At 41.0% G+C, this 12,098-nt stretch overlaps 1 protein-coding gene across 1 annotated transcript; it reads right to left on the bottom strand.

The window, feature by feature from the left end:
• Nucleotides 1–5,457: 5,457 nt before the first annotated feature.
• On the bottom strand, nucleotides 5,458–11,724 carry LOC116398178 (protein c-ets-1-B-like). Its single transcript, XM_031874259.1, has 9 exons — nucleotides 11,702–11,724; nucleotides 11,165–11,220; nucleotides 9,163–9,282; nucleotides 8,845–9,048; nucleotides 8,465–8,527; nucleotides 8,150–8,338; nucleotides 7,131–7,355; nucleotides 6,924–7,042; nucleotides 5,458–5,709 (listed from the first exon to the last, which is right to left on the bottom strand). Exons 1-9 carry the CDS (start codon nucleotides 11,722–11,724, stop codon nucleotides 5,497–5,499), a joined length of 1,212 nt encoding a protein of 403 aa, XP_031730119.1. The 3' UTR covers nucleotides 5,458–5,496.
• Between the last annotated feature and the right edge of the window lie 374 nt (nucleotides 11,725–12,098).

Genomic DNA, 12,098 nt, shown 5'->3' with positions numbered 1-12,098 from the left:
TGTTTTGTCTTTGTTGGTTGTTTCCTGTCAGTCGTCTCATTTTCAGATCTCAAAGTCTGTAGTTATTGGATACATGTTTTATCTTTGCCACTCAACATGCATGCTGACAAATTCATATTTCAGAAAGAGTAAAAGCAGGATAAGATTTAGAGTGTAAGGACAGAGCGTCTCCTCTGCTCTGCAGACTGTATTGTGATGCAATACTGCAATACTGCAGGGATGACTTACAGGACGTTAGCATCACACTGTTCCCTGCACAAAGCTTTTGGATTATTGCAGAAAATTAATTCTGTGGCAAACAAACATTTATGATACTTACAAATTTAGTTCGGCAAGATAATCTGCACAAATGGACATCACTTAGTGGTTTCTGAAGCGTAAATGCAAAGGACAGACGAGGAAAGCTAACGGGCTGTAAAGACAACGAGGCTGTGAAGGCGGACAAGTCGACGTGATGACATTTCATATTCTCATTTAGTTACTTGTTAGCAACCGTCTTTTATTAAGACACATAAAAGCTTCCAAATCCACGAGAGGCATATCTACTGACGCACTATGATGTAGAACCAGACGTTCAAATCTCTTAAGCTTGTGTTAAGCACTCTATCGGGCTAATATATAAAGATATACAACTGACTTCACTGCACCATGAACCACGAGGTGGACTTGTTTTTCATTCATATTTTTACAGCTTAAATGATAAACGTAACTGCAGCCTCTACATTTCACTAGCACCTCAGCTTTGTGATGGTGCATTTTCCAGCTGATCCAAGAGGTATGTTAATTAGTCTATTTAGCTTAAGAAGCGAGAGAATTGTGTCAACACATACAGGAACACTTCATCCTTCAGTTTATCTCAACATCAACACATCTGGAGATACGTTTCACTGGACAGGAAGCGGAGGAAACACTCACCTGGCAAGAAACTACAGCTGAGGACTAAAGGAGTAAAAGTACAAGATTTAACTCAAACTAAAATGGATGTAGTCAAGTAAAGTACAAGTACCTTATATTTATGTATTTGAGTAAATGTACTTAGTAACATACCAGCATTGCCTGTATTAGTCCATGCACATCATATATTTTATTTAACCAAAGTATATTAATATGCCATTCCTCCAATGAGCCTCACTACTACAACAGCATAATACAATTCCTGAAATTCAGTTATAGGGCTGCACAATTAATTGAATATTAACCGTCAACACAATTTTTCTCCTCACTGTCAAATGAACATGATGGAACACTGATGTTTAAAATGTGTGCGCCGCTCATAGGAAGCTCTGCTGCGTATCAAATCGAGCCATTCCTCAACTAACACATCGGCTGGCAAGTTTCTGCTTGACTTTTGGGGCAGCTGTCATGCTGCTGTGTGTGTGTGTGTGTGTGTGTCTGTGTGTGCGTGCACCCGGCAGCAGCAGCAGCTTGTGAGAAACTGAATCTGAATGTTACGGTCCAGAGTAGAATCATTTACTTTAAATGACTCATGAAAATGTGCTGAATTCAGGGGAAGAAGAACCTTATTTGAAGTCATATTTTGGTCATAATCATAAAATCATGGATGGTTTTTCAGTAGCCCCATCTGGCCACCCCTTTGAAACATTTGTGGGAGCGCCACTGATCATTAGCGGGGCTTCAGTCCAACATCAGGTCCATGTGTGTATAGCTTTATATGTGAGCTACAGGTCTGTAATCAAGTGAACAGCATGTAAAGAGTGGGCTTTGAATATAAATGAGATGAATACAGCTACAATACAAATCATCGTAGTAGAACACAAAGCATTTATTCACTAGTGCGCGTGTATGTATATGATGTGTGTGTGTTTGAGTCCAGTGAAGCCCACACAAAGCACAGAGGTCTCCATGAGGTGTTATTAAGAGCAGGCGGACCCCCACGTGGCTGTGAGGTTTTCAGGGTCAGACATCACAGCTGTGTGCTTTGATCAGTCAATCTGTGGCTTTTCATTTTTGGGCGAACACACATTTGTGGTTGTGAACATGTTTTTCTCTCCTCTGGGGATCAATAACATGAACTGCACAGAAGTGGAATCTTTCATATCATTATTTAGTGGAGGTATATCTTCTGTATAACTCTATGGAATCATTAAAAAACTATGATTTTCTTGGTTAGAAACATGTTCCATGTGTAGTTTTCACCAATTTGTTAAAACCAATCAGAGGCCAGTCAGTAAAAACTGAACATGCTCGTGTGTGTGTACTTGTACATCTATCTTTGTGGGGACCACTTGAGAGTTTTGGACCTTCAGAGCGGGGACATGTTGGGAACGTGAGGACATGTTGGCCGGTCCTCAGGTCAAAGACCTGTGAGGGTTCACACTTGGTTTAAAGGTTTAAGTTAGGGTAAGGGTTGGGTGATAATATTCCATATTCTCGAAAATATTCCACAAGAACGATGATACGTTATTTAAGATAAAGTTATCAGCCATAATATTACCTATTTTATCCACATTCAAGTCGTCTTCTTTTTCTTTGGATGTGGCAATAGCACACTACTGTTTGTTATTCATTATCCTTTTTTTCTAATCAAATACTGTGCAGATATTCCATTACTTTCTTCATGTTAGTAGTTCCAGAGCAAGTCTTTGGTAGTCGCATGTCGATGTGTCCTTGAGCAAGACACTTAATCCAAAAAATTGCTCCCACAGCTGTGCCTGCAGCGTATGAATGTGATAGAATCTGAATTCTATTCTTTGGATAAAAGCGTCTGCTGAATGACTGTAATGTAATGTAATAAGCGTTGTATATAAACTGTACATAAGCAATCAACTAAAAACTATAATTAACCTTCTGGTTTCTTGAGTTCTATCCTAAGGAGAATATTATTAGAGCTGTAAAATGAGCATTATTATTGTTATCATTAAATATATATAGTGATGATTATTGATATTAATCAAAAGGAAAAAAACATTGTTATAACACTTTTGGGCATATTGCTCAGCTCTAGGTAAGGGCAGGGGTGAGTTGTGAAGGTGAAGGTAAGGGGCTCGAGACAGGTATAAGTTTAGGGGTGCGTGCGTGTGTGTGTGTGTGTGTGTGTGTGTGTGTGTGTGTGACAGAGAGGAGTCTACCTTTTACAGAGATTAAGGCGTGCAGCTGAGCATGAGTGTGTTTACTGTGTTTGCGAGGAGAGAGGAAACCTTTCAGTGGGATTTAGCTCTAAACAGTCCACAGTTTCCTCCCCGTGGTAACTGGTGATGGGTAGCTACTCTTTTGACAAGAAACGTGGACTTCAAGGATGTCGTTGGATGTGAACGGCCTCTCTGATCTGGAGTCAGTGATGAAACGGGGGGGGATGATGTTTTACATGTAGGACAAAACATGTTTTACACTTGTTTTACCTTCAAGGGAGTCACGTTGTCCACAAAGAAATACCTTGTCGTGTGCGACACGTTCAGGTGTCAACATACATTTGCATCCACACATTTATAGCGTGGCCGAATGCTGATTCAGCTGAATGCTGATTGGATTTCGTCGCTCAGTGAACAGGAGACAGAAACGGAGCGAGAGCATCGAGTGTGTGAAGATTACTTCCACCACTTTCCCTCCCAGGGCCCGCTAATGGAAGAGCCGACATGGGGGAGAGTGAGTTTACTCGCTGGTTGACGGTCGTCTCTCTCCAGGGTTGGAGAATATGACATTAACCTTGTAATTTATACCACAGCAGTTTCCCCCTGAGAGCTGTGAGTAACAAAAGTAGCAAACAGAGAAACAAAATAGAATCATGGAAAGTCATTTTATTCCAGGCACTTTATTCTGTTTTGTAAACGCATCTCTTTCTCTCTGTTTCAGCACCTGCTGATCCAAGATGGCCTCAAAGATGAATGAATCTTAAGGGCTTGGTGTTTGGGTGTGTACGACGAAACAGAGCTTTGGCAAAATGATGAGGATTATTAAATAAGGATTGTATGACTGCTGGTTATGTAGCAGGTGCCACCCCGTGCCATCCCTTTACACACAGCCCTGCACAGCTGTTGTCATTATTAACGATGATGTCATGAGACGGCATCATGACATCATGATTGGGTCAGCTAGGTGGTCCGTCCCTCTCAAGATATAAGCATTATATCAGCATTGAGCTCATGAGCCAGAGAATACTGTTTCTCTACTATTCTTAAACTGAGATTATTAGCCTATTATATTCAATTCATTATATTTAATAGATTTAATAGGTCCAGTGGAGTTCATTTCATCCTTTCATAAAGCCCAATGTCCAGTGCCACTGCAAATAGCAGTATAAATAGCAAGCGTTATTTATATAATAAGAGTAATTTCTCTAGAGCATTATTGTTCAGCAAAATCATGTCTGTTGTCCAACTGACAGCAATCAATCAAATACTGTGACAAAGAAAAAGAGGGAAAGAATTGTGGTATCTGAGATAATAAACCCACCCAAGTGGGTTCAAAGTGATATTCCATCCAATTGTATCAGGTTAAACACTATTAAACTCTCTTGCTGACATTGTTTCGACTGAACAGAGTTATGTCAGCAGGCCTCATGTGGTTCTAGTCCTAAATCCTCTTGAGCACCACAGAGCTGACTCAGTGCATCATGGGATACATGTGGCTTAAAATGTATTTAATCAACCTGCTATCATATGATGTTAGGTTTTCTACACTCATTGATAAGTGGCTGACACTGGACCCGATGCTCTTTATTAAGACTTTCTTTCCACTATACTAAGACTGTTTTACTTCAAAAAGCGTTATGTTTTCCATCACACTAAATGACCTCAATAGACACATTTCTTAAGGACTTGTGTGTTCTATTTACATGAGTCTACATCATAAACCTGCTTTAGGGCTCGACTGAAAGGAGTCATTCTTAAATCCTCAGGAGCAGAAATGGATCCCCTGCTATTAGGAATTAAGAGGGCAATAAATCAATAAACAAGCCTTGTGAGGCCGGAGATGTTAGATTTGGCTGCTTGATTTCTCTGCAGGAGCCGACTATTGCAGTCACCCACACACAGCCTGCTTCACATCTGTGGTGAAGTGAAAGGCCGAAGGAGTTGGCTGAGCGAGTCTGAATACATCAGTTAGGTTCCATTAGTCCAGCCACCAGCTGATCTCTGTTAAAAACACCTCTTGGATTCTTTGTTCAACACCGCAGTCTAGTAGACAGATGTCTGTCCTGTCTGCTTAGTTTCTGACTGTAAATAACAACAACAGCAGCTTACAGCATATTGATAAACCAAACCCACCAGTCTCATGTAAATCATGTGGATTTATTTGCTTTGTTTTATTGTTTGACAGTGATAACAATCAAAATAAAGTACTACATTTCATCCATTAAGGCTCAAAACTTACATTCGGAGAAAACCGCAACATCCCCCCCCACACACACACAAAATTTGTGTATCACTTTCTGAGCCTCTGATGGTCCATTCTCATGAACAAGGAAAGTGATAAGAAAGTTATGAACTGAAGGATCCCATATAAAAAGTGTCTCTTTGCTGCCAGTGTTTGTTGAGGTCTCTAGCGATTCTTGTTACCGACGTCCAACATGGCGTGCAGCTCCCCGGCCTCGTATCCGAGCAGGCCTTGCAGGTTGCAGACAAAGCGGTAGACGTAGCGTTTGCCGGCCGTCTTGCGGATGATGTTCTTGTCGTAGTAGTATCGCAGACCGCGACTCAGCTTCTCGTAGTTCATCTTGGGTTTGTTCTTCCTCTGACCCCACAGCAGGGCCACCTGGAGACAGAGCTACATCTCAACCACACCACTCATTACAGCTATATAATGATGATAAACTGTATAAACAGATTTCTATGTTTGAGCATTGTTAAATGATAACAGCAGTCGCTGGAGTCACATAGAATTGGACTGATTTATTGATTTTAAACAAATTGCATACACAAATGTGAAGAGCTAGACCAATAAAAGAGCATGATTGAACTCGATTTGATCGTGACCCGTCCTGTCATGTATCACCACCTCGAGAGGCAATAGGGAATCTCCGTAGCGTCCAGTCTTCCTGCGGTCCAACATGAAAGGCCCTGAAGGTACAGGATCTGTGTACATTTTGATAGTTTGTTTATTGGATTCAATCCAAAGTGTCAGAAATGAGACGTTTTGTCTCTGGGAGACGGACCTTCAGTTAGCAGTTTATAATTAGCATTTTGCTTGAATTCAGCCAGTTAAAACCTCAGCAATGGGGGTCTGATCCTGAGGGACTGCCTTGAATTATCTGGTGACTGTATATAACGATTGTATGGACCCAGTAGTAGAGGTGAAATACCGCCCCCTATTTGTTGGGAGTATGTGGCCAAAACTTGCACATTGCACCTTTAAAGAAACATGCCAAAGGGTATGTTTAGCCTAGCCTAGCTTAGCACAAAAGCTGAAAGCAGAGAAGATGAAAACCACATCTGTCAACAACTCCAGAACTGTTATACGTTCTCCAGAGACTTCTCCATAGCTGCCCCCTCCCTCTGGAACTCTCTCCCCAAACACATGGGAGACTGCACCGACCTCTCCATGTTCAACTCACAACCCACCTGTTCACAACTGCTTTTAATGTGTATTTTATGTTTTTAGTGTATAGCTTTTTGATATGAGGATTTTAATGTAAAGAGTCTTGTCTGAAAAGCGCTCTATAAATAAAATGTATTATTATTATTATTATTATTACTTCCAAGTGTTTCTTGTCAGCTAGTAGTGCACAAACGTTACAGCCTCTACACAAGGTTTTGCGATGCAGTACTTGAAAAGTAGCTACTGCAACCCAAACCAGCAGCTAACATCTCCATGTGTTATAATAAACTAGATACAGTATAAAGTGAGAAAATACCTTTTAGAGTTGTTGAAATCATTTGACAGAGATGGGCTAGCTTCTAGTCTCATTGTTAAGCAAGGCCGATGCTATTTTACATCCCGTATTGCTCAAATCTTCAGGTGTTAAGTACCTCATCGGGGTCCGTCAGCTTGAACTCCCACCCATCTCCTGTCCAGCTGATACATGACTGACAGCTGCGGTCTGTGAGAAGCTCCAGCAGAAACTGCCACAACTGAATGGGACCACTTCCTATTGAAACATAGTGCGCAGAATAGATTGAAGACCTGCTGCATAGATTTACAACTGATATAAGTCCTTACGAGATATATAAACGTACCAGTGTACCCGGCAAGGATAGCTGCTGGTATCACGGCTCTGCCCAGATCTGTTTTGTTGCCAACATATTCTCTGAAGCTCTTGTGTGGCAGTGGTAAGGTGAAGACATCCCCAGACATGGTGTCCTCCGTCACTGGCTCTAGATCCTGGAGCGGAGTGGTCCACGATAAAGAGCCCACAATGTCCGAGTCGTCACTGTGAGCTATGTCCACTTCTGAGTCTGTCTCTGTCAGTACACAACAGTAGAAACACAAGAAAGAGCAGGTTAATGAGGATGGAGGGCTCTCAGGTGATGATGCCAAACAGCCTCTGGCCTGGCGGCCATATTGGATTACAACCGCTGGTGTACAGTCTTCTGGATCTATTTTTAAAGAAAATCAAAAATCAGAAATCATAAAATAATGAGCTAAAAAAATCGAGTCTAAATGATTTTTTTGTGGCTTAATGTACGTCTGGTCCAGTAGATATTGTCATCCTCACAACACATCTGAATAGTGAAAACAAATTCAGCTAATTCCAATTGTTTCACTTTGGCTACAGAGATACTCTGCAACATACTAAAAATGGAACAACTGACATAAAATTCACCTTACAAAGCTGTTAGCGAACGTGTTAGCAAACAATTGCTCATTTACACATCCAGCTGACTGTTTGGAGTCATGTTCTTTCTAATATTCTGTTTTCTCTCCTGAAACTCCTGAAAAATGGTTTAAGTGCTAAATGTTGCAATTTCTTCACCAGTTAGTTGCTTTTTATGTACAAAATGTTGCATATTTACAGAATCAGAAGATACAGACACTATCATTCAGAGTTGTGTATCTGTCATGAATGTATGAGTCCAATATTCACTCTGTTTTGCTCTGCAGCGGCTCTTAGCTAGCTAGTGGGGCACGAGCAGCCGGTGGGGCACGATGCTCTGATTTTGGAAATAAGGACTTTAAAAGGAAAAACACTGCATTGATTCACTGTCATTTAATCTGCACCATATGGAACGTTGTAATGTATAAAGTGTGTTTTCACCTCCGTTCCCTCCTGTTTCATGCACCAGAGCAGCAGCCATGTTGGGATGTTGTGCTTTGATCAGATAGTAGTCCTGATGCTCCGCCGTCACAGGGTGCAGAGTGAGCAGGTCCGTCCTCTCACTGGGATGGTACTGAACATGGTAACTGTGTTTGTCTGAATGCTCCTCAACATAGTCTGAGCAGCGTTCTGAGGGAACATAGATCATCCATAATAATATCACAACAAATAACAATGTAGCAATTACATGTAATTATAGTGGTGGATATTAATCACAACAGCCAGAGGGTAAAGAAGGCATTATTACATTATTACCTTTGTTGATTAGAAGCTGGCAGTAAGATGGTACTGTGCAGTCATATTCATTCTCTAAAGAATCTGATTCAAACAGAAGATATGTTGTGTTATTACTCCATGATCACTGACAAGGACTAAGATAGAGAAACTACTTTATATATATATATATATATATATATCCATCTGAGGACATTGTTTAAATGCACACAGTCAACTCTTTTGACTAAAACTGAATTTGAATATGGTTATTTTATACAGTCTATATTTTCAAGAAAACTATGAATAAAGTACTTTTTCAAAGTGGGGTTATAGCTCAAGGAGCAAAGCAATCGCAAGGCACATTTCAAGGAAGATGTGAGCTTGGAAGAATAAGTCTGTTATTTGAAAGATGTCTTCACCTCTCCTCATGGTCTCCAGATGCTCCCACAGGATCTCTCCTGCAGTGCAGTCGGACATGAGGCCCAGGAAGGCATCTCTCTCCAGGCCACACAGCTCACTGCCCTGCAGGCCTCTCAGGTCTGAACCCAGGCAGTGGAGACCAAACTCAGCCTGGCACCAGTCCAGCCAGTAGTTCACCTCCCACTCAGACCACAAGGTAGGATCTGGACATAGGCAAATATATGAATAACTCTACAGCTCCGAATGTACCATACACAGCTCTATAACCTCCCATAATGGAAGCTGTGCTGATGGATGAAATGTGGCTCAGGCTGTACCCTGTGGGAAGTGATGGTTGATTCTCTCCTGGGCAAATCCAGCAAAACTGGCCTTCACCGCCTGGCTGAGGACCTCCTTACTGGTCGGGGTGAGAGGAGGGACCTCCAGGGTATCCAGCTCTGGGACACCGACATAATATAAGGACCCTCATTTCATTTTCACACCACAAACTTATTAGACATGCAGAAATAAATGATATTATTTAGAATTTGTCAACAACTATAACTCCTTTCCTCATCAATAAATGTTATTATTTTGGGGTGTTAAAGTTGAACAACTATCCGATAGATATACATTGTCTTTATATGGCAGCTACTGCATATAGTACAAACTCAAAATACTCAGTCTACCTCACTGATCAACTGATCAACATAGGCTCATAATGATGACATCAACACTTTGTGTTATTATTTGTTATATAAAGCTTAACAAACTATATAGGCCTATTCCCATCCATTGTATTTGTAACTCAGTATCTTAATAATGCAGTAAACCTGCATTCAAGTGTACACTGATCTACAGCACAACTACGGGAGCCATTTTGTGGTTAAGTGTCTTGCTCAAGGACACATCGACATGCGACTAGCAGAGCCGGAGCCTCTGATTGAAAGACGGCACTGCTATCCACTTAGCCACAGTCGCCCACAGTGTATCTGTTTTTAGAAACAGACAAGAGTAACAGCAGCAACAAAAACATTTTAGACACCTAAAATAATCAATATAATTTAAAGTTTACACTATATTTAGAATATTATCACTGTGCAGTAAGACAGCCTTTTCTGAATTGGGAAACTGAAGTCATTATATCCATCTATGCTCTCTTCACCACGGGGGCTCTGCTCTACCGCTGCCTCGTCTGCTTTCTTTGTGTTAACGTGTGACTTTGGCGTTTTAACATTCAAGTTCAAATTCACCAAAGTCACAGAATAACACAAACTACCAATCAACCTACCAGCAACATGTGGGGACATAGAGGAAGTGGCACAGAGGCTGGGATACACACAGACTAAAGACACTGGGGAGGGGATCAGGCACAAGTGAATCCAATCAGGGCAAGGGCAGACAACCACATAGGCGGGAAAAACCCACAACTTACATGAGGAAGTGAAGGAGAGGTTAGTAACACGAAATAAAACAGGAAATAATGAATGTTAAATACAAGTAAACATTAGGAAGGAGCAGGACGGGACATGACACTGAGTCACTCTGTCAAAGGAGTCGCCTGGCTTTAAAGAGAGCATAGATAACGACTTCAGCCCCCCGTCAGCGACGGCTGTCTGACAGCAAGGTAGCCTACATTTAGAATGATATTGTTTATAGGCGTCAACAATACGTCCAACTATCCCTTTAAGCTCAAAAGGAGTTTTGAAGTCATCTATAAATTCTGCCAAGCAACATCAAAGTGCACATTCTCTTTAAGAGATGCTCCTCTAGTTTATTGTATTTATTAGTTCAAGTATTTATTTATTTAGAAATACTTCTTCACTCTCCAGGGCAAGTGCCCCAATTGTATCCGACGATGAAGCCCATGAGATGCTTCTGAAAGCTCTCAAGAAATCGAGCAAGTTGACATTGGGCTCAATATTTCTGTCAGAGAGAGTTTTAAACTGCCGGTGGATGACTTGTACATGCGTATAAACAGGTATTAAAAGATTAACAACACAGTGGAAGGATTTGGACATCATCATAAAATATGATTCAAGCCAAGTATGAATCATTTATTATCTGTTTACACACCAGATGCTTCATAGGAGAAGCTATTGTTAAATAATCCAATAATTAACAATAAAATATACAGCTGCTCACAACCACATTATAGTGTATCCTGAACCATCCATGTACTGCTTATAAAAACACTTAGTAGGGTGGTTTAAGTATATGTTGCCATAACGTCTAATAAGTTCAATATTTACCAGAGAATGAGCAGATTGGAACGAACAAGAAATGCATCAGAACCAATGTGAAGTTGACTGAAGATTGAGATGAAAATAATTGTCTTACCGTAAGCACTGCAGTCCATCCCAGAGGGTGAGGAGTTGGGGATCAGGTGGAGGAAACTGAGACCACAAAGGGGGGAATGGGGCTTTAATATGAGTGATGGGAGGGGAGGAGGGGACCGCTTGTGATGGACAACTGTCAATCATGTGGGTGTGGGAGGGGCAGGAGGAACAGGTCTGAGGCCAAAGGGTGGAATCACATAATCCATGATGTCACACACACAGTGGGTACATGAGCAGAAGAACATGATAGGACGCTTGTTATTAAAGAAACCTTTCTTAACTCAAGGTCCACAAACTACTTCATCACATCTGGTGGAGTTCATCAGCTGTCACTGAACCATTTCCATGACAACCGAGCAAACCACATCTACCGATACAGCCACCAGATGTTAAAGAAATGTAGTAAGTGGCCCTTGAGTTAAGATGCGTTTCTGTCAAAGCTGTAAAATAGGTTCAGGGACATTAACTTCATTTACCAACTTCCTGAGGACTTTGTTTGGTTTACATAAGCCCACATACATGTTCTTCCATCACGTACATGTTCTTCCATGTTCTTCTCATGGATGTTCCACTGTGTGAGTCTCTGGAGCGTTCTACCAACATTCACTGATGTGATGTTCTGATGGTGGCGACTGTCTAAAGTCTCCCGTCGGTGTTTATGTGACATCTTAAGATATGATTCACATCATTTTTGATCAGACTGTTCAGTCATCCCTCCATTTCTCTATACGTCTTTGACCTCCTTTCCAACGACAAATGAACAAAATACAAAAAAACAAAAAGAGCAAAAATAGACAGTTACCAAAAGTCATTTGCCAAGTAATTAGCAATTGTCTTAACTTTGATTTATCAGCTTCCTTAATTCATTGCATTTCTGCAGAATAAAATATACAATATGCCTCTGAATATTGATTGCAGCGATTACAAAATGAACC

This window comes from Anarrhichthys ocellatus, unplaced genomic scaffold (genome assembly GCF_004355925.1).
Source record: "Anarrhichthys ocellatus isolate YVR2014 unplaced genomic scaffold, GSC_Weel_1.0 scaffold79, whole genome shotgun sequence".
Classification (NCBI taxonomy): Eukaryota; Metazoa; Chordata; class Actinopteri; order Perciformes; family Anarhichadidae; genus Anarrhichthys; species Anarrhichthys ocellatus.
Note: the sequence above shows the minus strand (reverse complement) of the source record. Positions and strands in the feature narration are given on the sequence as shown.